The sequence below is a fragment of the Musca autumnalis genome, unplaced genomic scaffold, assembly GCF_047663935.1.
Source record: "Musca autumnalis isolate F117 unplaced genomic scaffold, ASM4766393v1 scaffold_2, whole genome shotgun sequence".
Taxonomy (NCBI): domain Eukaryota; kingdom Metazoa; phylum Arthropoda; class Insecta; order Diptera; family Muscidae; genus Musca; species Musca autumnalis.
In genome coordinates this window covers 13,810,078-13,837,982 of record NW_027411755.1, presented here as the reverse complement: position 1 = coordinate 13,837,982, position 27,905 = coordinate 13,810,078, and the positions used below count along the sequence as shown (strand labels likewise).

General features: G+C 38.9%; 1 protein-coding gene across 2 annotated transcripts in view; it reads right to left on the bottom strand.

The window, feature by feature from the left end:
- Positions 1 to 27,905, bottom strand: part of Lim3 (Lim3 homeobox protein) — a 310,687-nt gene that overhangs the window by 23,700 nt on the left and 259,082 nt on the right. The window contains exon 1 of one of the 2 annotated variants that reach the window (XM_073965099.1): positions 9,913 to 10,565. The exons of the other annotated variant lie outside the window; for it this stretch is intronic. Coding sequence (XP_073821200.1) covers positions 9,913 to 10,030 — 118 coding nt within the window. The 5' untranslated portion in view covers positions 10,031 to 10,565. Of the gene's footprint in view, positions 1 to 9,912; positions 10,566 to 27,905 lie in introns of those variants that run through there. 2 annotated transcript variants of the gene reach the window in all.

The following is a 27,905-nucleotide window of genomic DNA, read 5'->3' as shown; positions in this document are numbered from 1 at the left end:
GCTTCATTTGCAAGCATCAATTATTCGGCTATCAACATTGAAGGTTACGTTCTCACTGACATTATTTTTGAAGAAATATGGACTGATGGTTCTACCAGCGGACTAACCACACGAACCGTTGTTTTGGATGAAGTCATACCTCTTGAATCTCTTTAGGTAGTTCTTAACCTAAATGCGGATACTTTCCTTGTTTACATACCTATTAAGTCAGAAATGGGCCTCAACACTGGAAAAATTTGGCTCGAAACACATACCTCAAAGAAAGCGAATTTTCGTAATAAAGTTGAACAATTTGCAAACATTGTTCAACCTATGTCTTTCCACGATAAAATGCCAAACAATACTAAACAAAAATAACATGATACCATTACACGATTCGTACGTGATCAGTCAAAAAAAGGCTATTGAAAAAAAGTACCTATAGTTGGATCACCTTTTATTTCTAAAAATCTCTTTATACCATCGACGTAGCTGAAGGATATTTGGCCAGTGATTTATAACATTTGTATACCCTCAGCATTTATGCTAACGAGGGTATATACACTTTCATACCAGCGAAATGTGCCTCATCGAAATAATGGTTGTAGACCCCAAGTATGTTTGGACGAAATGTGTTTCAGACAATTTGGAGTCGATTTAGCAATGTCCGTCCAATGGCCCAAACGAAGTAAAGGCATTTTCGTTCTCCATGAATTCCAACACGATGGAATTTTGCATCAAAACGCTTGAATATTTTTCTGGTCAACTTTTGTAGCACATTGCCATTTATCGACATTTTCCGTAAAGTTTGCACCTTCTCAAGACCAAAACTGCCTGAAAAATCGTTCCAATGCTTTTGCGATGTATTAGAGAGTTCTTAATTACTGCCTTGGCTACAATTTTTGTCTTTGTGTTGGCTCGAAAATCTTAATGGTTTGGCTGTTATATGCCAAGATGTCAAAAAAAAAAACGTAGATAAAATACTTAAAGTCAAAATCGGGAGGCTCGATTTTCATCGTAGACATATGGTCCAGTAGACTTTTTTGCTCAGTTCAATCCCAGGAATCAGAAACGCGAAGGGCCTATTAAGGTTTTTTCCACTTCCACACAAATCGCCCCGGCCTAGTGTACATTCATGTATGTTTTCTTTTTAGAACTAGACAATGTCTCCAAAGACACAACCTTGATAGAATCATTGCAAAGCAAAGAAAATTAGTACAGATATGTCGCATGAGTTCAAGTATATATTTCATTCGGACATTCATGTTATGTGTATCACACAAACATGGTTTAAAATATTTATACCTGAAGGGACAAAGGTTAGATGTGTTACAGAAAGGCGTGGGGAAAGTGTAGCTATTTTCGCAAAGAACACTGTTAAACTAAAGTTTTATCTAAAATCGAGAATTAGCGATGATGTGGAATTTATTTCTCTTAATTTTGTTGATTTTTACACCCTACATCACTATGTGGAAAGGGTATTATAAGTTTGTTTTGGTAAAAATTCATGTAACACCGCGAACTATTCGTCGGAGACCCCCAGTGTTGTATACCAATCTTCATATCTCGACGAGATAACGCGATTTTGAGATGTGTGTCCGTCCGTCCGTCTGTCCATTATAATTTGTAAACACGCTCCAGGCCGCAATTATGGACCGATCGTCACGAAATTTTGCATGGAGGTCGGGTTCAGACCAGAATAGACACCTATTGTTATTGGTGATGATCGTGAAATGTTTAGCGGGTGAAATGGACCAAATACAGTCGAAATCGCTTATAACGTCAGTCAAGGGACCGACGGAATTTGTCGCTATAACCGATATGTCGTTATAAGCGATAGGGCTATAAAGGTCCACAGAGATTTGGGACTTTTGGATATCGTCGTTATAACCGATATGATATATATGTTATAAACGACGACGTTATAAGCGATTTCGACTGTACATAATTTGTAACGTGACCATTACATTTATTTCTTTTCCTTAAAAATATTTTATTTTGTGGTTAACCCACCTCATTATATGCCCCACCTTAATGTGTATATTTTTACGAGTCCCGCTATCTATGAATTTACCATTGGTCAATACATACTCTGCAATCTTCCTAAAATACACTCAGTCATAACATTCGATGTAATGGAATTATTTTACTTCGGTGCATATAAATGAGAATCATTTCCACTGAGTGGAAATATAATTCTCATTCGCTTCTTTTTGCTACCCACATAAGTATTTCGGTTTTCAACACCAGAAGTCGTGAAGTGCTGGAGTTAACCGAAGATATACGAAGTTGACGTGTGGCAGTGTCCGCAGTCGCCTGGTACCCAACACAACCGAAGCTTCCTGCGATTCGTTCGCTTCTTTTGTATACACTGCGATTCGTTCGCTTCCGCGACTCGTTCGCTTCCCTCTAAATACGATCGTCTTCTCGTTCCAGGCTGACTAAACCAAAGGGCCCCAACGAGAACAACCAACCCGACTACCACAGCCGAATCCAGAGCCGAGGGTCACCACACGACAACACTAAGCCGAGTATCATCAACCCGAAGACATCAGCCCGAGTCGCTCCAACACGACTACACTAAGCCGAGTATCATCAACCTGAAGACATCAGCCCGAGTCGCTCCAACACGACTACACTAAGCCGAGTATCATCAACCCGAAGACATCAGCCCGAGTCGCCCCAACACGACTACACTAAGCCGAGTATCATCAACCCGAAGACATCAGCCCGAGTCGCTTCAGCACGACTACACCAAGCAGAGTAACATCAACCCGAGTCGCTTCAACACGACTACACCAAGCCGAGTAACATCAACTCGAGTCGCTTCAACACGACTACACTAAGCCGAGTATTATCAACCCGAAGACATCAGCCCGAGTCGTTCCAACACGACTACACTAAGCCGAGTATCATCAACCCGAAGTCATCAGCCCGAGTCGCTTCAACACGACTACACCAAGCCGAATACCATCAACCCGAGTCGATTCAACACGACTACAAAACCCAGAAGCCAAACAAGCCGAGTCGTTGGTTGCGAGTACTACAGCCGAGCATCAACGTAACGACCACTACCACCGGGTACGATCAAGCCAACACCGCTACAACTACAAATATACCAACATCACTCTTTCTCGTGTTAAATTTTTATCCGATTTTGTAGCTGTTTTTTAGGTCGCAAAAATGGGCCGATCGCCTCGAAATTTTAACTAAGGTAAGAGTATATGACAAAGAAGAAGCTTGCAATTTGAGATAGTGATCAGATAATATTTATAACCCTCTAAATGGACCACAACTTTTGTGTGAAAATTGTGAACATTTTTAATATACAGCTTATATATGTATTCCTGGAAGATACATTCCGCCCACGTAAATAAAATTTGGAAGGCCATTTCTTGACCTTTCCATTGATGCCAATTATGTTGTTTTACTTGCTAAGATAACAGAGTTACAGCCTAATATATCCAGTTATTTGTTTGTAGTGCAATCAGAATCACGCTAGAGGTCGTAGTTATAGATCAATAGTCACGAGATTTTGCACGATGTAAGAGTTTAGGTCGAAGAACATGCCTACAATTTTGGATGATGATCTCATATTATCTAGTGGGTTATATGGACCATTACTTTTGCATGAAAAATATAAAAATTTAAAATTTGGTCCATATTTTACTTCCTGGAGGACATGTACCAGCACAGTTGCCTACATATGGAAAATGAACTACTGACCTTTCCCCTGATGCAAATTGCAATAATGTGTCTCCTGGGTAACTAACGGGCGTACTGCCTAATATATAATAGGTTTTGTGTAGAATACAACATTTTCTTCCCATGCTACAATTTGTCTCTACCATGATAGATAAAGTCCCAGCATTATTGCAAATTACGTGGAACCCCAGCCATAAATTTGTTTGCATGGAAATTATTGGAATTTCTACTCGTTATTAGTTATTTTTTACCGGTTAAAATATATTTTTGATATCACAATATATATCCACAATGAACTATTTTCGAAATACTCTAAAAAGCACAAAATCTCGTGCATTTCCAAAAAATATGTATAGTACAAGTGCACTTTTTTTGACGATAGATCGTCAATAAACTCACAATGTTCTCTTTGAAAATTTGTATATAGCATTTGCAGTGTTCAATAAAATTGGAGCAATGTCCGTCCCAGTAGGGACAAGGAGGCTTCTCTAATATGAATGAGTTCACCCCGATTCATACTACCTCAATGATTACCGATAATCACCGAGTCCAAACGACGTGTCCTAAGACACCGCATGTAGAGAAGTTTTTCATGGCTGAAATACTCAGAAAATGTCACCCTCATTAATGAGAGGTATTTTGTCATCGTTGAAAATTTCATGAAAGCGGAGATACGAGTATATTTCAACTTCACATCAGCCTTGTACACAGATTGTCGTCTGTTCGATTCCTCGGCGAGGTAACATCAAACTTTCAACGGTGACACAATACACCTCAGTAATGTTGGCGACATTTTCTTGTTTGTTCCATAAACGAATTTTGATTGGCTGAAAGGTAATTCCCAGGGACAGTGGTGTAGGGTATCACATGGTCGGCCCCGTCCGACTATAACCTTTGCTTACTTGTTTATTTTAAATTTTCATAGAACAAGAATCCAGTTCCTGCCCCCCTATTCAATAACTTTTTAACAACATTACTCAAGTTGTTAAAATTTCTGTTTTTTTTGTAACAACTACAAAACAAACAAATGAAATTGTTGTAAAATACTTCAAGAAGAAAGCGAATGGCTTCCGTACTTATTGTTTCTGGCGTAGAATCTGTTTCAGTAAATGCCTTAGCAGGACCAGTCAAATCTTTTTTTTTTTGGAATAATTTAAATATTGACGTTTTGCCCTTTCTATACATTGCTGACGTAGTGTCGCAGCCGGTTATCGCATGTAAAAATAAAATATATCTTTCGCATTTGGGATAAGCAGATAAACTTTTTGAAGAATAGATTTCGGTTCGTTGTTGAGCTCTTCCAGGTTTCAGAAAAATAAATCATTTTATCCATTGGAGTCCTTGCAGTAAGTAATACTAATTAATCAACATCTTCACCAACAACAATTGTTGTACTTGTTTCGTTAAATTGGTCTATTGCTGTTTCAATTAGGAAAACATCTGCGTCATTTAGTGTTTGTTTCACTAAAATATTCGCAGCTCTTGTGTCTGTAAAAAGGTAGGGATGTTATGTTCTCAAGCATGTACGAATTGCCAAGGTCAGTCTTGTTCAAATGTCCATTTGATTATCGCAGAGGAAGATATCTGTGATGTTAATGACTCAGCCACATTTGAACCAATTATAAACCTCCAAGAGGAAGAAGAAATAGAAGAAGAGTTTGTCGTAGAAGGATATTATTCGGACTAAAATATATATACTAAGCTTTAAAATTATCACAAAAGATAGTGGAGTAGGCCTATAGGGGAAACCACGTTAAAAAAACGCGCCGAGTGCTCTACCTAACAGGTGGTGTGGAAATGTGTGCATATCATGATTTGAATGAAAAACAACTGCGTCATGTCAATTTCCTCTTAGGTGCCGTGGTAATGAGTGCATATTGTGTATTGACTGGCTTGTATCTTAGGAACGGTGACTCATATGCGGACATCGTATGGTGCATATTTTTAGGAAATATTGTAATATAAAACTTTTTCTTTAAACACATTTTGATAGGTTCTACGGGTTTCGAAATAAATTTAAAATAATCGCGACAGGTCAACTAACGCACATGTGCAGTAAAATTACTTAAATTTTCTATATTGCGTGGCTCATATGTCAAGAACCGTTGAACCTACGTCAAAGGTTTTAAGAACATTTTCATAGAACATTTTGTTGTCTACAAATCTCTTTTTTTTGCGTCGGGATGAAAGCGCCTATAGTGTCTGAGATATGACCAAAAAACCAAAAAAAGTCCCAAAATTTGACCTTTGACCCCGAATAACTTTTTTAGCACACATGGGATCGATGGGGACTTTTAGGACGTTGCTTCTAATGGTCAACCCTAGCTCTCCACCAAAATTCAGCTTTGTGGGAATTTTTGCTATTTCTCCCTTAAACGCATGTCTATTTTGACCGGACTAACTTGGCGAAGGCAATTTTGAATTTGTAATCTGTATTTAGCGTGATGTTTTGCAGAAATGAAGTCGAACGTTATAGGTCCCGTATTATACCGTTCATAACTGAACTAACCACATTAAATCTTTATTAGACGTTTCTGAAGTTTGATATTTATTGCTGACAGCAAGTTTGTATTCCTTGACCTTTCCAAAGGGTTCGATAATTTCGACCATCAAAATCTCTGTTCAAACTATTAAACTTTTTCAGTTTTAATGCTACGTGAACTAAACCTATAACTCTTACTTCACCAATAGAATTCAATCAGATTATATAGGGTCATCGAAGTGACAGCCATTAACAGCAGGAGAAGTAGTTCTTTAGGGATTGTCTACTTCTTTTTTCAATGTATGCTAAGGATATCCCTGTTCACCTATTTATGGAGACGATTTTCAAATTTACTTCACCAACCAGCGATCTGAATAACACTGTGCAACATTTTTAAGGTGATCTTGTAAAAAACAATTCGAAGTGAGGATTTTTTGAAAGTACAGACCCAAAAGACAAGAAACCCTAGTTGGGTTTTGTTGTGTCAGATCCAGCTCGGATTTTATGGCCCCATCTAAACATGGTTAAATATCGAGTTTTTTAATGAAATTCGGGACTATATCTCTTAAACCAATGCGAATCTTCTTCTGACCTCTAAAGCAAATTTGTAGATAAGAATAAAAATAAAATATTTGGAGAAATAATGAACTCGAAAAACTACATTTATTGCCTCAAATTTCAAAATATATGCAAAAATTCCACAATTTTTATACATTTCGCACCGTATCTCCAAACCCGTTAATTATTTCTGAACATTTTCTTTTGGAAAAATATTCCCTGGAATGTAATACACAACTCTTCAGAACATGTCATTGTTGTAAAATGCCTCTATGCCGTTGTTTTCAGTAAATTTTTCCACGACGATTTAATAAAAATGTCAATAATGTGGTGAAATTCGAAATGCGAGAATAAACTGTTGGTGTGAACTGTGTTTGAAATACGTGTTGTAAAAGATATGATGCAAAATACCGCTGAAACAACATGAAGTAAGCAGTTTAGAGTTTCGGAATGTTCTAAGGAATTGTTGAGAACTTTATTTGGAAAATTTTTGCAAAAGGATACTTGGTTCAACTCCCAATAGTTTAGCCGATACTGACCAGAATTTCAGCAATTATGTAAAATTTTCTATATTTTATAGATTTTGATGCCCTAGATGGAGTTTTTCTTATGTTGCTTTTTCAAAAGATAAGTTCTACTAGTTTAGGGCTACAATATTGCTAAAGACAGCACGGCCAAATTCCTATTCGTTTCTGAGATAAAGACCTGATAAATGCAAAAAAGTGTAGATTTAGCCCGGTTTAGATGAGGCCATAAAATCCGAACTGGATCTGACAGAACAAAACCCTACTAGGGTTTTTGTAGTCTTAATATGTACTTTCAAAAAATGCATACTAAAAGTTGTTTGCATTTTCAGTGTTGCATAGTGTATTATAACAAGTAAAAAAATATCAGTCAGCTTTGCCGACAGAGATATACCCTCAGACTGTGTATATTAAAACAATGTTTTTCCCACAAAAAACGTATGTGTTTAGATGGGTTTGAAAATTTTGGATGTATTAACCGACAAAAATGTTGATTAGGATTAAAGATCAAAAGTTTTGCGGAGGAGATACTTAAAGGAATGGATCGACATTGACCATTATGGAAGTGGATCTCCAGCCACTACATATGGTGCCATAGAGCGTTTTTACACCCTTCGGGCTGTTTGCTCAAGAAGTATGGACTTGCCCCTGAAAAAACTTTTACCGTCGTAATGGAGGTAGCGAATTCAAATCGCTTCAACAAAAATGAAAGTGATTCGAGAGCAGGTCTTAAAGTGAACTTATCCGAAATTTTGTGTAGGAGGTACCTGATGGAGTGGACAAATATAGTCCATATTCGAACGTGATCTATATCTGGTATACATATTAGGATGTGTAAAGTATGGACTAAATCGGTCACTCCCTTCAAAAGTTACGGTACGAACAATTTTTCCGAACATTTTTGAACTTTTGTTGGGGAGGTACCTGAAGGAGTGGACCGATATGCCTTATCTTCAAACTTAAACAATGTTTGGAAAAAATATTACTAAGGCCAAATTTTGGACCCAATCGGCCGATCCGTTCTAGAGTTATTTTGCTCTCCAACCACCTCACATGTTGCCATATGGGTTTTTTGCAACTTTCAGGGTATTTTCTCAGCAAGTATGGACTTGCCTCTAATGAAACTTGTACCGTCGCATGGAGGGCAGTGAATACAAGTTGCTAAAACAAAAATTAGAGAGATTCAAGAGATGGTCCTAAACTGAACTTTTCCGAAATTTTGTGTGGGAGGTACCCGAAGGAGTGGGCCGATTGAGTCTATATTGAAACATTATCTAAGTCTGGTACACATTTTACGATGGGCAAAGTATGGACCAAATCGGCTACTTCCTTCAAGAGTTATCGTGCGCACAAATTTTCCGAACATTTTCGAACTTTTGTGGGGGAGGTACCGGAAGGAGTGGACCGATAAAGCCCATCTTCGAACTTAAACTAAGTTTGGGCAAAATATTACGAAAGCCAAAATTTGAACCGAATCGGTTCATCCGTTCTAGAGTTATCGTGCGCTCCAGCCAGACAGACGGACGGACATTGCTAGATCTACTCAAAATTGTCTGAAACGGATATCGTACAAACATACTTGGGGTCTAAAACCATTATTTATTTCGATGAGGCACATTTTTGGTCGTATCAAAGTGTAAATACCCTCTTTAGCCTAAAGGCTGAGGGTATAAATATGCCTTGGTTTGGAATCCACATGGAAAAGAACCCTCATGAAAGAAGTAGAAAGCTCCGAAAAGGGTTTGGATGGCCTAAGAAAGGAGGAATTTTAATGTGCCAATAGAAACCTAAAGGCCTGGATAAATAATCAGCCTCGCCTGCTTGCCTGCTTCATTTCTGGCATAACAAAAATTGAACTAAACAAGCAAGGCAAGCAGGCGAGGCCGCTTAGGTAACCAGGCCATTAGTCGTTATCGATTTTGGAAGTGTAGACAAATATGTGTTATTTCGTTTGTAAATTCTGAAGATATTCGTTTAAGACTCCGTAAAGTTTATATATTTTTGAACAGGTCAAATTCGAAAACAAATTATATAGGTTCATATTTTCTAACACATGTGGTCCCAAGTTTGCTTATCCTGCAGGATTGTTGTAAAACAAAATCCGTTTCACACAATTTGGATTCTATCTGTGTATAACTGTCCATTTGTCCCGAAGTTATTGACTGATTCGATTCAAACATTAAACATTGTAATATTTCATCAAAATATAGATCTGGACGATATATTTATTTATATATTAGCCAAAAACATGTAAAGTGATGGTCAAGTATTGAACCACAGAACAGTGATTTGAACTTTGTGCAAGGTGAGCATGATTACCACTGCATCACGGTGACTTCCTTGATTGAGGAGTGTATTGTTGCTGAAATAACAAATAATTGTAGACTTAGGGAAGCTAGTTAAAACCAATTATTATTCCCGCTTTTTACTCCATGGGGATACCGATGGATAGCTATTTGTTCCAAGCCTCCGAATATCAACTTTTAATTTGATTCCTGTAAAATTCGTTGAGCACTAAATTTCAACACAGTTTCTAACAGTTTTTTTGCTTGACTACTTTGCGGCGGTATTATTTCTTTCACAATTAAATTCCTTGCGGATAATATTCTTTGTAAATCCATGGATCAGGAATTTCAGTTTTTGGTCTTGGTTTTCAACACTTACACAATAAAAACTCAGGCAATTGACTTAAATTAATTGGCGGTATGCGATCATCACATTTATCACTGGCACTGCTGGACAAAAAGTCACTTTTAAACATCATTAATTTCAAAAGTTCCATGCTGTTGGAAACAACATCCGACGGAAAATTTGGTGGAGCGATTTTGGGGAGGGTGTAGAGTTGTTATTGGTTTTGTTTTCAAATGGCAACACTGAATGATTGATCTTTAAAAATTCCTTTGGAAATTATAACACAGACACTATGATAATTGCACAATGGCACTATAAAGCATGTTCAGGCATGCAAATTTCTTTGAAATTTTAATAATTTTAAAATTTTGATTTTTTTGTTTCAACAATTTTTTTGTTACAATTTATTCCATAATCCTCGAGCGGTAAGCGAGCGATGGATGCTTGCACTAAACCACCACGCTGTTTTCAGGTGCCGCCGACCTTGTTCCGTCTGTGTTTATTTTGAGGGTTTTTTTTTGTTTTTTTAGTTATAATTTTTTCACTTTGTGTTCGAATTCTGTTACTTCTTTTTTATTCCCACATCAAAGCATCCGTTTGGTGATTTTCTCGAGTGTGAAAAATCGTAAGAAAAACCCGTAAGCGAAGCGATTTCCGTTACGTTTGTGGAGTGCGTGGCGGCGTATTACAGTTATCACGTTGCGATTTCAACTGAATTGGAAAAAAGGTGGAGAGCAAGTGTTTGCTGAACAAATGGAACCTGAACACTCTCGTTGCGTAGCAGTAGAAGAGCGTGGCGAGAGCGCATGTGGTGTTTTCTTTCTATCTAACCTTTTTTTCGTGTTTTTCATTTGGTGGGTTGGTTTGGGTTGGCTGGAGTTACAAGTGTGCTGTGTGGCCATGTGTGTGTGTACCTTGTGTCGTATACGTGCAGTGGTTAGCTATGAAGTCAGAGTAAGGGGTCTCTCCTGGGGGTGGTGGTATGCCATTTGTAATGACAACCATCCCCCGTTTGCAGGCTGAGTTGCAGTCTCTACGTGGTTGGGCTATATGGTTTGGACTTGTAGGATTCTTCTGTTGGCAGTGCGTCTGCGGTTCATTCATACATTCGCACATTCATGGCACTCAGACAGAGTGCTCATCATCCATACAAACCTCAGTCCAACCCTTAACAAATCGCACACACACACAACACACCGAATTTCTTGGTTTTACAACAACATTCCAATTGGAAAATAACAGCAACAATGGTGGTTGTTGCAGATTTCTGAATAAAGACAACAAGACTGTATTCTTAGGTGAGTGTGTGCGTGTGTGTGCCTTTCCATTTCCGTTTCCATTTGTGCAGATTAAGCTATACCGTACCACAGCAGAACAGAAAAAAGAGGGGAAACTTCGAGCTTTACAACATTACAGCACTCGACAACCTGAGAGAGCCTTAGTGACAGACCTGTGTTAATGTTGTTGCTGTTTGTTTTCTATTTGGATTGGTTGTTGTCCCATTCGAATGTACCCTTCTCAAACTAATTCTCCATTTCCGTGACAGAGAGAGAGCGGCGCACTGTAGTATTATTTGCTTTCCTCAAATGTAAAGCTATTTTTTCCAGCTCTCGTTGTCTGTGTGTTCTTTCTTCTTGTTGTTGGATTTTTTTATTGATATTTTTGCAATATTCGGGGAGTGGTCTTTGTGTAAATAAAAGAAAATACCAACAACAACGATAGTTTGAAAAAAATCGTTATCAACAATAGATAAATGTAACAACAAAACCAACAACAAGTAACACCAACAATAAAAATAACAACACACACAGAGAACTTCTACAATCAAACATTTAGTTCTTGTTTTCCTTTCTGTTTTTTTTTTCTGCTGAGGCAACAATGCGAGGTATGTCGTGACAATTTTTGTGTAAAAAATAAACAACAGCAACAACAATATCGGAACTAAAACAAACAATAATCGGGATGATAAGGGAATTACAATGGTTGCACAACGTTCCTATAGGGGAAGAACCTTGAAGACATTGTTGAAAGCCTCTGTTGTCCTAAGGGAACCTCCACAAATTCCTTTAAAAATCCACGCCTGTGGAGCTGAGGATGGGATTGGAAAAATAATTAAAAAATCAACAATTGTTGCCCTCAAGGAACCTCAACAAATTCCTTTAAAAAATGTACGCCTATGGAGCTGAGGATGGGATTGGAAAAATCATTAAAAAATCCATAATTGGTGCCTTAAAGGAACCTCAAGAAATTCCTTAAAAAAATCCATGCCTATGGTGTTGAGGATGAGCTTGGAAAAATCATAAAAAAATACCCTAAGGAACCTCATGAAATTCCTTTAAAAAATCCACGCCTATGGTGTTGAGGATGAGCTTGGAAAAATCATAAAAAAATACCCTAAGGAACCTCATGAAATTCCTTTAAAAAATCCAAGGCTACGGTGCTGAGGAAAATCAAGAAGTTCTTTTAAAAAATCCACTTCTATGGTGCATAGAATGAGCTTGGAAAAATCATAAAAAATACCCTAAGGGAACCTCAAGAAATTCCTTTAAAAAATCCACCGCTATGGAACTGAGCATAGGACAGGAAAAATCATTAAAAAGTGTACAATTGGTGCCCTAAAGGAACCTCAACAAATTCCTTTAAAAATCCCCGCCTATGGAGCTGAGGATGGAATTGGAAAAATCAATTAAAAAATAATGAATAAATGAAAATAAATTTAAAAAATCCACAATTGGTGCCTTGAAGAAACCTCAGCAAATTCCTTTAAAAAATCCATGCTTATTTAGCTGAGGATGAAATTGGAAAAAATCATTAAAAAATCCACAATTGGTACCTTTAAGGATCCTCAACAAATTCCTTTAAAAAATCCACGCCTATGGAGCTGAGGTGGGCTTTGGAAGTTCATTAAAAAATCCTCGTTTGTTGCCTTAAAGGATTCTCCACAAATTCCTTTAAAAAATCCACGCCTATGGAGCTGAGGTGGGCTTTGGAAGTTCATTAAAAAATCCTCGTTTGTTGCCTTAAAGGATTCTCCACAAATTCCTTTAAAAAATCCACGCCTATGGAGCTGAGGTGGGCTTTGGAAGTTCATTAAAAAATCCTCGTTTGTTGCCTTAAAGGATTCTCCACAAATTCCTTTAAAAAATCCACGCCTATGGAGCTGAGGTGGGCTTTGGAAGTTCATTAAAAAATCCTCGTTTGTTGCCTTAAAGGATTCTCCACAAATTCCTTTAAAAAATCCACGCCTATGGAGCTGAGGTGGGCTTTGGAAGTTCATTAAAAAATCCTCGTTTGTTGCCTTAAAGGATTCTCCACAAATTCCTTTAAAAAATCCACGCCTATGGAGCTGAGGTGGGCTTTGGAAGTTCATTAAAAAATCCTCGTTTGTTGCCTTAAAGGATTCTCCACAAATTCCTTTAAAAAATCCACGCCTATGGAGCTGAGTTGGGCTTGGGAAATTCATTAAAAAATCCTCGTTTTTTGCCTTAAGGGAACCTCAACAAAGTCCTTTAAAAAATCCACGCCTATGGTGCTGAGCTGGGCTTGGGAAATTCATTAAAAAATCCTCGTTTTTTGCCTTAAGGGAACCTCAACAAATTCCTTTAAAAAATCGCCGCCTATGGAGCTGAGGTGAGCTTGGGAAATTCATTAAAAATTCGCAATTGTTGCGTTAAAGGATCCTCAACAAATTTCTTTAAAAAATACACGCCTATGGTGCTGAGGATAAGGTTTCAAAAATCATTAATAAATCCTCTTTTGTTGCCCTAAGAGAACCTCAACAAATTCCTTTAAAATCCGTGCCTATGCTGCTAAGAATGGGGCTTGGAAAAATTTTTAAAAAATCCACGTTTGTTACCCTAGGCGAACCACAAAAGAAAAAAACACGCCTACTGTGCTGAGGATGGGCCTTGAAAATTCATTAAAAATCCACATTTGTTTGCCATAAGGGAACCTTAAAAAGATCTTTGAAAAATCCATGCCTATAAAGCTGTGGATGGACTCGGAAAGATCATTAGAATTCCTTAAAAAATCCACTCCTATGAAGCTGAAAATCGGCTCGGGAAATTTAAAAATCCACGTCTGTTGCCCTAAAGAAACTTCCACAAATTCCACTTCTCATGTCCAATTTTGGCCTGAAAAATTCTTTGAGAAATCCGTGTCTACAGAAACGGAAAAAATCCCCGTCTGTAGAGCTCAGTTTAGGTTTGAAAAATTCTTAAAAAAATCCACGTATGTAGCTCTGTTTAGGTTTGAAAAATTCTTAAAAAAATCCACGTATGTAGCTCAGTTTAGGCTTGAAAAATTCTTTGTAAAATCCACGCCTTTTGGGGTCAGTTTAGGCTTGAAAAATTCTTTGTAAAATCCACGCCTTTTGGGGTCAGTTTAGGCTTGAAAAATTCTTTGTAAAATCCACGCCTTTTGGGGTCAGTTTAGGCTTGAAAAATTCTTTGTAAAATCCACGCCTTTTGGGGTCAGTTTAGGCTTGAAAAATTCTTTGTAAAATCCACGCCTTTAGGGGTCAGTTTAGGCTTGAAAAATTATTTGAAAAATCCACGCCTTTAGGGGTCAGTTTAGGCTTGAAAAATTATTTGAAAAATCCACGCCTTTAGGGGTCAGTTTAGGCTTGAAAAATTATTTGAAAAATCCACGCCTTTAGGGGTCAGTTTAGGCTTGAAAAATTATTTGAAAAATCCACGCCTTTAGGGGTCAGTTTAGGCTTGAAAAATTATTTGAAAAATCCACGCCTTTAGGGGTCAGTTTAGGCTTGAAAAATTATTTTAAAAATCCACGCCTTTGGGGCACAGTTTAGGCTTAAAAAATTCTTTGAAAAATCCACGCCTTTGGGGCACAGTTTAGGCTTATGGGGCGGACGATGGGCTTGAAAAATTCTTTGAAAAATCCACGCCTTTGGGGCACAGTTTAGGCTTATAAAATTCTTTGAAAAATCCACGCCTTTGGGGCACAGTTTAGGCTTATGGGGCGGACGATGGGCTTGAAAAATTCTTTGAAAAATCACGCCTATGGGGCTGAGGATGGGCTAAAAATATTCTTTAAAAAATCCACGCCTATGGGGCTGAGGATGGGCTTAAAAAAATCTTTTAAAAATCCACGCCTATGGGACTGAGGATGGGCTTGAAAAATTCTTTAAAAGATGCACGCCTATGGGGCTGAGGATGGGCTTGAAAAATTCGTTTAAAGATGCACGCCTATGGGGCTGAGGATGGTCTTGAAAAATTCTTTAAAAAATCCACGCCAGTGCTGCTGAGGATGGGTTTCAAAAGTTCTTTAAAAAGTCCACGCCTATGGGGCTGAGGATGGGCTTGAAAAATTCTTTAAAAAATCTACGTCTATGGGACTGAGGATGGGCTTGAAAAATTCTTTAAAAATCCACGCTATGGGCCTCAGGATGGGTTTGAAAAGTTATTTAAAAAATCCACGTCTATTTAGCTGAATATGGGCTTAAAAAATCTTTAAAATACCCAAGCCTATGATGCTGAGTATGGGCTAAAAAATGCTTTAAAATATCCAAGCCTATGATGCTGAGGATGTGCTAAAAAATGCTTTAAAATATCCACGCCTATGCAACTGAGGATGGGCTTGAAAAATGCTTTAACAAATCTACGCCATGAAAACTGAGGATGGGCTTGAAAAATGCTTTAAAAAATCCATGCCATTAAAACTGAGGATGGGTTTGAAAAATTCTTTAAAAATCCAACTTAGGATGGGCTTAAACACTTCTTTAAAAAAATTACCCCTATGCAACTGACGATGGGCTAGAAAAATTCTTTAAAAATCTATGACTATGCAACTGAGGATGGACTATCAAATTTCTTCAAAAAATCCACGCCTATGCAACTGAAGATGGGCTAGAAAATTCTTCAAAAAATCCACACCTATGCAACTAAGGATTGGCTTTGAAAATTCTTCAAAAAATCTACGCCTATGCAACTGAAGATGGGCTTGAAAATGCTTAAAAATCCACGCCTATGCAACTGAGGACGGGCTTGAAAGAATCTGGCCTTGTTTTGTTTACCAAATTAAATTTCCTTTGTTTACCTCGTTGTGACCTCACTCAGCCAACCATAAACGACATCTCCATCTGTAACGCATAGAAAAAAAGTTGTGTCTTCTTTAGCATTGTAAGTACCGTAGACCATAAAAGCCACACAAACACAAGCAAAAATGCATTATTTACGCAATTGTTTTGGGGATGGTTCCAAGTGTAGGTATGTGTATGTATGTATGTGTGTATGTATGTATGGTATATTTGTGCTCCATTGCGCTGAGCGTACTTCCACAGCGATTTGTGGAGAAAGAAATGAAAAAAGAAAACGTCGCCCAAGTCATTTATATGTAAATGTACTCTGGAGTGACCTTAGAGAGGAGCTCCATATGCTCAGGACATTTACGCAAACATAACAAATGGAAAACATTTTTATTTCAGCGTTTGTAAACACGCACACAAAGGAGGATGCCATGTATGTAGGTAAGGAGCTATGTGAGTGTGTTGTCATAAGTTGTTGTGGTGTGGTTACTGGTCCTTTGTTGCCTCAGGACCCTAAGGTGTGTGTGTATTTGTGTTATGTTTCTCAACTTGCTAAACAGCTGTTTTTTAGGCAACACAAGGTAACTTGCTGCCATTCTAATGCCCAAATATTATGCTCTTGCCATTTTCGGGTATGACCATAAACTTTTTATGCCATGCCAACTTCTAACGACGAGCATTCACACAATAATTTTCCTTCTTGAATATTTCCTATTTCGCATTCATATGAACTGTGAAACTATTATTTGATGATGGCTTCATATAAGTTTGGGTTTCGTTTTGTTTTCTTTTTATTCGACACGACTTGGAACGTACAATCATTGAATATGGAATAGCAGAGTGCTTGGATGCTTAAGAATTTATGTATTTATGTAAATGTTTGAGGTTTGTATAGCTGCACTTAATGTCATTTGATTGCCATGCTATCTGGGAGCTTATATTTTACATAGCTCGTAAGTTTTTGCGGTCTTATTTGGGGATACATTTTTGAATTCTTAATGGAGCTGCAGTGCAACAGAGGAATTTTCGAAGTTTAACTAGGCGGGGATTTTTTAAACAATTTTTCAAGTCCATCTTTTGGTCTATAGGCGTGGATTTTTTAAACAATTTTTAAAGCCCATCCTATGCTCTTTAGGCGTGGATTTTTTAAACAATTTTTAAAGCCCATCCTATGCTCTATAGGCGTGGATTTTTTAAACAATTTTTAAAGCCCATCCTACGCTCTACAGGCTTGGATTTTTTAAACAATTTTTCAAGCCCATCCTATGCTCTATAGGCGTGGATTTTTTAAACAATTTTTCAAGCCCATCCTATGCTCTATAGGCGTGGATTTTTTATACAATTTTTCAAGCCCATCCTATGCTCTATAGGCGTGGATTTTTTAAACAATTTTTCTAGCACATCCTATGCTCAATAGGCGTGGATTTTTTAAACAATTTTTCAAGCCCATCCTATGCTCTATAGGCGTGGATTTTTTAAACAATTTTTCAAGCCCATCCTATGCTCTATAGGCGTGGATTTTTTAAACAATTTTTCAAGCCCATCCTATGCTCTATAGGCGTGGATTTTTTAAACAATTTTTCAAGCCCATCCTATGCTCTATAGGCGTGGATTCTTTAAACAATTTTTCAAGCCCATCCTATGCTCTATAGGCGTGGATTCTTTAAACAATTTTTCAAGCCTATCCTATGCTCTATAGGCGTGGATTTTTTAAACAATTTTTCAAGCCCATCCTATGCTCTATAGGCGTGGATTTTTTAAACAATTTTTCAAGCCCATCCTATGCTCTATAGGCGTGGATTTTTTAAACAATTTTTCAAGCCCATCCTATGCTCTATAGGCGTGGATTTTTTAAACAATTTTTCAAGCCCATCCTATGCTCTATAGGCGTGGATTTTTTAAACAATTTTTCAAGCCCATCCTATGCTCTATAGGCGTGGATTTTTTAAACAATTTTTCAAGCCCATCCTATGCTCTATAGGCGTGGATTTTTTAAACAATTTTTCAAGCCCATCCTATGCTCTATAGGCGTGGATTTTTTAAACAATTTTTCAAGCCCATCCTATGCTCTATAGGCGTGGATTTTTTAAACAATTTTTCAAGCCCATCCTATGCTCTATAGGCGTGGATTTTTTAAACAATTTTTCAAGCCCATCCTATGCTCTATAGGCGTGGATTTTTTAAACAATTTTTCAAGCCCATCCTATGCTCTATAGGCGTGGATTTTTTAAACAATTTTTCAAGCCCATCCTATGCTCTATAGGCGTGGATTTTTTAAACAATTTTTCAAGCCCATCCTATGCTCTATAGGCGTGGATTTTTTAAACAATTTTTCAAGCCCATCCTATGCTCTATAGGCGTGGATTTTTTAAACAATTTTTCAAGCCCATCCTATGCTCTATAGGCGTGGATTTTTTAAACAATTTTTCAAGCCCATCCTATGCTCTATAGGCGTGGATTTTTTAAACAATTTTTCAAGCCCATCCTATGCTCTATAGGCGTGGATTTTTTAAACAATTTTTCAAGCCCATCCTATGCTCTATAGGCGTGGATTTTTTAAACAATTTTTCAAGCCCATCCTATGCTCTATAGGCGTGGATTTTTTAAACAATTTTTCAAGCCCATCCTATGCTCTATAGGCGTGGATTTTTTAAACAATTTTTCAAGCCCATCCTATGCTCTATAGGCGTGGATTTTTTAAACAATTTTTCAAGACAAAATTTAGCTGTAAATATGTATAAAGTAATCCCACATAAAGTAATCCCACATTGAAATATTCTTAAAAGAGTTTCGAGCAATCCCTCTTCTTCATTGCATAAAATTCCCTTCAAATCCTTTTAATTTTCTTCTTTAGTCTTCTTCTGCTTCTTTTGTGCAAATAATAAACTTATATTTTTTACGATTGTTAATAATATTAAAGCTTTAACTGTGGCATGGTTAAATTTATAACCCACACACATACACCAACAACAACTACAACTACAACATACATATCATAAGAACAATACATGCATAGTTTCCATTCATAACTGTACATAAATTCCCTCACACCCTCAAGGATCATTTCTATCTTTCTGTTCTTCTTCTTTTTTTGTATAACTCGAAGATATTTAAGTGTAATTTTGTTGTTGTCGTTGTTGGAAATTCATGTCACAAAACTTACAGAACTTACGGCACTGAAATACACTTTACGACTTGAGCGGGCATTACTGTATACTGTCATATTTTGTTATTGTTCTTTTTGTTGTTGCTGCTGTTGTTGTTACAATTTCAGTTCATTTGGTCCTTGCCGTTGTAACTGTAACTGCTTCTTGCTCTGCTGCATTTGTTTTGTGTGCCATTTACTTTATGTTTATGAACATTTTCACATTTTTCCCTGACGTTGTCATTGTTGTTTTTGTGTTGGAAGGCAAAAGGAAAATTGTTCACAAAATGACAGTAAGAACCCCAAAAAAGACAACAGCAGCAGCAAATAATGCATGAATGGAAAAGTATTAAAACCTAGTGGCATGAAAAATTATGTTGTTTTTTCCGGATGTGAAAATATTTCGTAGCATCTTTAAATAAAAATTTAAGAAAATTAAGAAATTTTATAAATCCATCTCAGCTGCATAGGGCGTGGATTTTTTAAAGAATTTTTCAAGCCCATCCTCAGTTGCATAGGGCGTGGATTTTTTAAAGAATTTTTCAAGCCCATCCTCAGTTGCATAGGGCGTGGGTTTTTTAAAGAATTTTTCAAGCCCATCCTCAATTGCATAGGCGTGGATTTTTTAAAGAATTTTTCAAGCCCATCCTCAATTGCATAGGCGTGGATTTTTTAAAGAATTTTTCAAGCCCATCCTCAATTGCATAGGCGTGGATTTTTTAAAGAATTTTTCAAGCCCATCCTCAATTGCATAGGCGTGGATTTTTTAAAGAATTTTTCAAGCCCATCCTCAATTGCATAGGCGTGGATTTTTTAAAGAATTTTTCAAGCCCATCCTCAATTGCATAGGCGTGGATTTTTTAAAGAATTTTTCAAGCCCATCCTCAATTGCATAGGCGTGGATTTTTTAAAGAATTTTTCAAGCCCATCCTCAATTGCATAGGCGTGGATTTTTTAAAGAATTTTTCAAGCCCATCCTCAATTGCATAGGCGTGGATTTTTTAAAGAATTTTTCAAGCCCATCCTCAATTGCATAGGCGTGGATTTTTTAAAGAATTTTTCAAGCCCATCCTCAATTGCATAGGCGTGGATTTTTTAAAGAATTTTTCAAGCCCATCCTCAATTGCATAGGCGTGGATTTTTTAAAGAATTTTTCAAGCCCATCCTCAATTGCATAGGCGTGGATTTTTTAAAGAATTTTTCAAGCCCATCCTCAATTGCATAGGCGTGGATTTTTTAAAGAATTTTTCAAGCCCATCCTCAGTTGAAAAAGCGTGGATATTTTAAAGATTTTTTGCAGCCCATCCTCAGTTGCTTAGAGTGGATTTTTTAAAGAATTTGTCAAGCCTATATTCAGTTGCATAGGCGTGGATTTTTTAAGAATTTGTCAAGCCAATCCTCAGTTGCATAGGCGTGGTTTTTTAATAAATTTTTCAAGATTATTAATGAATTTTTCAAAGATTTTTTAGAGAAATTTTCAAGCATATCTTCACCTCTATGGGCGTGGATATTTTAAAGAATTTGTCAAGCCCATCGTCAGCTCCATAGGTGTGGATATTTTAAAGAATTTTTCAAGCCCATCCTCAGTTGCATAGGCGTTGATTTTTTAAAGAATTTTTCAAGCCCATCGTCAGCTCCATAGGTGTGGATATTTTAAAGAATTTTTCAAGCCCATCCTCAGTTGCATAGGCGTGGATTTTTTAACGAATTTTTCAAGCCCATCAGTAGCTCCATAGGCGTGGATATTTTAAAGGAAGAAGCCTTCTTTTTTCAAGGAGAAGACCTCCTGCTCTTCTTAAAATTTTCACTAAAACCCCTCTTGAAGTTCACATTTAAATTCTTAAATTTCCTCAAAATTTGAAAATAGCATACCGGTAATTAATACAGCCTCTCTATGTTTGGCTTCATTCACCGGACAAAATATTTTGTTGTTGTCATGCATCCATTCACCTTTCTCTCTGTCCGTCGATTCGGACATTTCGTTTGGCATTATTTTACCAGACTTTGATTTGGGATGCCATTAACCACCATTTAGGGCAAAGAAGCCAAATAACAAATAAAAGATGGGGGAGAAAGGTCGAAGCGAAACCCACACCTCCTCAATACCATAACAACCCCCGCCCCCAGCCCCCTTTCCGTAAATACAATAAAAGTGCGCAGACTTCAATAAAAGTTTTGTAAACGAATGCCCCGGCACAACAACATGGCGAGTCAAAGAGTAAACGCAATGGACGGATGGATACTAAACGACGACCGGATGTTTTGTTTGCGAAAAAGCGGCTGGCATTCGAAAAAAAAGAAACATGGCGCAAATCTGGCGAAAGTACAAAGCGCGAAAAATAAAAGAAAACGCACAAACAACAAAAAATTAACGTGAAATGCCAACTAAAATAAATGACAATTGAGTGAATGAATGAGGAATGACAGGCACCGGCGGTCGGGTGGCTGGTTGGATGGCTGAGTGAATAGAAAGTGGATTCCAAAAGAACAAAAAAGGACTATGAATTCTATAAAAACACTGTTGCAAAAGTAAAAAAAAAGGCACAACAACAAAAAAGGGTCCCAGAAATGAGGTCGCTGTCATTGCTATGGTCACAAGCCAGTCAGTCGTTCATTCGGAGCCCTCAAAAACCTTATGACAAACAAAATTTATACAAAACGGCTGCCATTGCAAAAAGGCTGCTGCTATGTGTAAAATGCCTTTTTGTTGTTGTTCATGTTCATTTGAGCTCCCCTCCAAAACCCACCTTACAACCCCTCCACCACTTGTGGTTCCCATTGTGTATTGGAATATTTAAAGAGAGAATAACAAAAAGTGGAGATAAAATAATTCATGACGAAACGACGTTGAACATGTGAAATAATCTGAGGTTGTTGTTGTACAGGTCCTTTGTATGCTTAAATATTTTCGAGCCAGCGATTTTTGTTTAAAGTGGATTTTTAAAGTTTGTAACAGAAGTTGTTTTTACAAAGAGGTCACTTGATTATAGAGGGGAATATGAGACAAGAAGTCCAACGGTGTCAAACCACGGTGGTTGTAACCTCGTGAGATGACATGGCCATTGAATTTGTCACCCAATAGGACCCCTTTTCCATCACTTGTGAGGCAGATGGCACCGTCCTCCCGAAGTAATATCGAGGAAATAGTGAACATTATGAGTCGCAAGAGTATCATAGTCTCGGCAGAGTATGAAGCCAAGCTCAACAAAAACTACAGCTTTCAGTGTTGTGATGGTTACAACGTACTGTGAAAGGATCAAATTTAGAAGTGGAGGTGGGGGACCAGCTTACCAGTTGCCCAACATCTGTTCCATACATACCTATCTCGCTTGAACCTCGCACAAATTACCCTGACGTGGAAGGTATGTCGTTAGCAGTCAGGTGGGGAACAACCGAGGTAGAGTTGCTTAATGTTTAAATTCTTCTCAGTAGTAGCCAGCTTTTGTAAGGTCATAAACGATTTGTAGTACTGGTCTTTAGTGCTCATGGTGTGTTGTTGCATTCGATTCCAGGTAATGACCACAGATATATAGTGTTGACTGAATGAAGACTCACCTCACCAGAATAAGAGTGTCATAGTTCGCCAGACATAACCATCACCTATGTCACCTGGTCTGACAAATGACGTCAACTGATTAGCCGTAGTTTCTTTTGGGTCAAATCATCTCTCTATAATTGTCTCCATTAGGAGACCGCTTGATTTCTGCAACTCTGAACGTCGCACTTTCATCAACCATGAGAAAGCTAATTGGGTTAGTTTGTTTCAATCTACGCTTCAGAGATCTGACCAATACTTCTGATGGTCGGGTAGCAGAAAGGACGTTCCGAGACATCATCACCTCTGCAGCCGCTCCCTATATACATGTTAGTCGAATAATCGAATTGAGACCAAATTTTCCAGCAGAGGCTACGGGATCTGCAAATGAGCATTATGAACTCCGTCATAACGCTCATGCCTAGTGACTCCAGTGTTAAGGAGCTGACACTGGAAGTTAATAGGTTGTTCGAAGTACACATGCGGAATAAGTGACTAGATCAACTGAAAATTTGGCATATTGGACCCCAAATAAGTGAGTTGTGTGCTATGATTAGGTCACTCTTGAAGCCTGGGATGATGGAATATAGGACATCAGTCACGCTTGGCTACATTACACTGACTGATCTGAAGAGGTGAGCAAGATATTTTAATCAACAATTTGTCGAGTACCCTAGAGAGGCAGAGCAAAGAGAAAAAAGTACTTCGCATAAGATCTCTTTTTGTCGAGATGGTACTAACGCAGTTTACGATGGATGATTCCGCAAATGCCATTCGAAATGCTTAATCATCCAAAGCGTTGGTCGCGGACGGAATCTTTATTGTAATGCTGAAACAGGATGAGCCGGGAGTTGGGTATCGATACCTATGTCTGAAAAATGCAGCGTGGTCCCTCTACTGAAGTCAGACACGGATGCCACCAACAGTGAATCGTTCAGACCGATTTCGGTTCTGTCGCCAGTAGCAACGACTCTTGAGGCTTTACTCCGTCTCAGCATCAAATATATCTAACCAGTAGCCGACCATCAGAATAAGTTCCGTAAGTAGCAAATCACTACAACATCGCTGCACGCCATCTCCACACATATTAGTCGACGACTCAACCTGAAAAAGGAGTGCGATAGCGTAGTGTTGGTGGCGCTCAAGTTAGCAAAATCCTTTTATACTGTCAATCATTCCACACTGTTTGATGACATCAAGCAGAGCGCCTGATGAATATGCAAATATCCGCCACTAAATCTATGGCCACTCTATTCTCCACATGAACTGCGGATTTGGTAACAGAATTCCAACCATTAACTACCCAAGATCCTAGGTCACATTCACGTCTCTCGCGCATGTCACAGCTAACTGCGACAAGCTGAGGTGGAAGAACAAGGTCGTCAAGTCCCTATCGGGCAGCACTTGGGATGCGAATAAAGAAACCTTATTGACCACACATAACGCGATATAGGGTCTGTGGAAAGTAATGCAATGGAAGGGTATTCAGACATGACCAAACGCTGCCCTAAGAACTGTAACACGGTTGTTGTAACAGTGTTTATTATTATGTTTGTATATTCGTTCCTCGGTTCAATCTGGCTCTGGGGCTATCTCCAGTTCCAGGAAAGTGGCTGCTGATCCACTGGAGTTAGATAAATAGGTTTGGCGGGACAGGTGAAAAGGTGTCTTGCACGGCGCGGTCGATTTCCGCCCAATAAGAATTAAGGCGACTGCAATATCCCGAGCATTTGTCTGGTTTGTCGTGACAGCTGACGCTCCTCAACTGCGATAGATGGGGGATATCCTCCGAGGACTTTATTCGCACTATATGTGCTTATGACCTTAGCATCTCATTGTGTTGCTTAACTGGAAGAATCTTTTCCCCCCCATGTTGATGGTCCACTGAAGACTTGATGAGGAACCCTGTTGCTGTTCTCAGGGCAGTATTCTGAATCATTGAATCATTTTCCAAACTGGAGCCGCATAGCTTCCAACAGACCGACCTATCGCGTTATATGTGGTCAACAAGGTTTCTTTATCTGCACTCCAAGTGCTGCCGGCTAGGGACTTGAGGACCTTGTTCCTGCTTTTTAGTTTGTCGCAGATATCTGTGGCGTGCCCGCACGGCTTGAAAGTCGTGTCCAATGTGACCCCTAAAATTTTGGGGCAGTTTATGGTCGGAAATCTGCTACCGTCGGCCACGACATTCAACTCTCTTCCAAACTGCGCTATCCATGTGGTGAACAGAGTTGCTGTAGATTTTGTGGCTGAAATCTGCATATTCCTCGCATGGAAAAAGGTGGTAAGATCGGTTAAATAGGAGTTAAGTCTCTTACAGATGTCATCAGGGAAGGTACCTGACGCCAGGATCATGCAATCATGCGCATATGTTACGATCTCGATGCCGTCTGGAGGAGGCGGAATACAGGAGAGGTAAAGGTTAAACAGTTCCGGAGATATCACCCCACCTTGAGGAACTCCCTGTTTCACTCTACGGGTTTGGGCTTTTTGTTCCTGAATTCCACGTACGACTGGCGTCCACACATATATTTGACTATCCAACGTTTCAAGCTTGGCTGGAGGGTTGTCTGCTCAATGTCCGCAAACTGCGCGGAGTGTCTGACAGTATCGAAGACTTTTGATAAGTCAAGCGCCACCATCACTGTTCTATCATACGCCGGTCTCTGGTTGAGTCCTTGACAAATATAAGTGGAGATGGCGTGCAGCGCTGTTGTCGTGCTGTGCTGCTTACGGAATCGATGCTGATGATCGGCAACTTAATAGCTATTCCTGATACTGGGGAGGACTAAGGCCCTAAGAGTCGTAGCTACGGGTGACAAAACCTAAATCGGCCTGTACGATTCACTTTTGCTGGCATCCTTGCTGGCTTCCGTAGCGGGACCACCCTGCCCATTTTCCAGACTTCGGGAACAATGAGGGTGGCTAGCGAAAAATTGAGAACTTTAGTGAGATACTCGACTCCCGGCTTATCGCGGTGCTTCAGCATTACCATAGAGATTCCATCAGGGTCCAACGCTTCGGATGATTTGGCGTTCCTTATGGCATTCGCAACATTATCTATTGTAAACTGTGGTGGTTCGTCGTCGGCAGGAAGTGATCTGGTGCGACGTAATACTCCCCACGTCGTGGTGCTCGACAAACTGTCGATTGAAATAACTTGCGCAACTCTTCGGGTCAGTCAACGTAACGTCGCCAAACGTGACTGAGGTCCCATCTTCCAGGGTTCGAGTGTGACTTAACCGTTGCCCACAATTCACTTATACCGGCTGCAATGTTGCAACTCTTCAGAACTGTGACACTCTCGTCTAATTCTGGTAGGGGCGTCCTCATTGACCGTGCAAAACGTAGAGCTATACATCTGCTCAGCCAGCGCTGTACCCCTCTGGTCATTTCCGAGCGTCGAATGCCACATCTCATGATGCGCATTGAAGTCCCCCAGGACCAGACGATTATGACCTTCCAAAATGGGGCTAATATCAGGCTCGTAATCTCGGCGGCATGTATACGTTCAGCAACTCTATCTCGGCAGTTCCACATCTGACTGCTACACCCATACATTCCATGTACGGGTCATTAGAGATAGGCTCAAGAGAGATAGGTCTGTATTGGACAGACTGGTGCAATAGGAAAGCAAATATGTGTCTTCTCATGTCTTCAGTGGATCATCTACATGAGCAGATGATTCTTCCACATAATAAAATGCTATCGTTATAGTATCTACCTGGCTGTTACTTTAGGAGTCATCCCAATCATCCCAGAATCTTCATGATCAAGAGATAGAGGTCTAACGCCACAAGAGAGAGTCCTTAGGTCAACCGACTTATCATACAACCTATCATTCACACTGATGCACTCGCTTACGACATCGTGTGAATGCCGCCCTCGAAGTACATTTCCCATTTCTCGCAACTAAAGAGTGATATTGCCTTCACAGACCAGAGTAGGTTTGGCTCAGATAAGTTGGGGATTTTGCATCCGCCTAAATTCCTCTTGGCCAAGGATTGATGAAGACGTACAAAATCCCACACCTTTTAAATTGCCCAACCAAACCCATTCAACTAACTCGAGAAGCCTTGTGGTTACAGCTCGTGAAATCAGCCACATTTTGGACATGGAGATTGAGTCAGAGACAGAAACAAACACACAAACATGTCACATACTGCTACAACAACAAATGTGTTTGGATTCCTCGGCGGATGCCCCGGTTGGGCAGACATTTCTCAAGGTGTCCGAGATTATTATAATATATGTATCTCTGTATTTTCGAAGTGCTTATATTGCCTTTCTAGAAGTAGGAAAAAAACATACGGGACATTCATAAGACGACATTTTGGTTTTCCATAAGGAGTAATACTTTTGGTTCTTCCTTTAAAAAACCTTTAGGTCTCGATGGCATTATAAAAGAAAACGAGTAAAAAAGAATCAGTCGGCTTTGCCGACAGAGGTATACCCTCAACCTGTGTGAATTGAATCACCTTTTTCCCAAAAAACATACATATGTATTTAGAGGGTCTTCAGAATTTTGGGCATATGAACTTACCGACAAAGATAGGGATTAGGATAAGATCTTAAAAGTTTTGCGATGGAGGTGCCTAAAGGAATGGACTAACATAGTCTATTCATTCATTCCTCTCGATAGGACCATTATATCAGGAAACATGGGCTTGCCCACCGCTGTAAACAGGGCTACTAGGAGCAACTTCGGTAAATTTCCATAGGATTCTCGCACATACCCCTAACCGCACTTAAACAAAAATGTTTGCCATTTGTGTGGAATTGACTGATAGAGTCCACTTTTGAGCCTAAGCTAAGTTTGGACAAAATCGATTGCTCCGTTTATGAGATATTGCGCTTACCATTATAGCGAATATTTTCGAACTTTTGTGGGGGAGGTACCGGAAGGAGTGGACCTATAAGCACCATCTTCGAATTTAAGTGTACATAATCATAATCATGAGTGCAACATGTTGCAAGAAAAATCAAAACGATTTGAAAAGAGGTCCTAACCTGCAGTTTTCCGAAATTGTATGTGGCAGGTACCCGAAGGAGTGGACCGATAGAGTCCATATTGGGACATGATTTATTTCTGGTAGAAATATTACGATGTGCCAAGTATGGATCAAAGCGGTTGCTACCTTTAATAGTTATCGTGCGCACAATTTTTCCGAAAATTTTCAAACTTTTGTGGGGGAGGTACCCAAATGAGTGGACCGATAAGGCCCGTCTAAGAACTGGAATCAACAAAATTGGGCAAAATATTACGATAGCCAAATTTTGGATCGAATCGGTTTATCCGT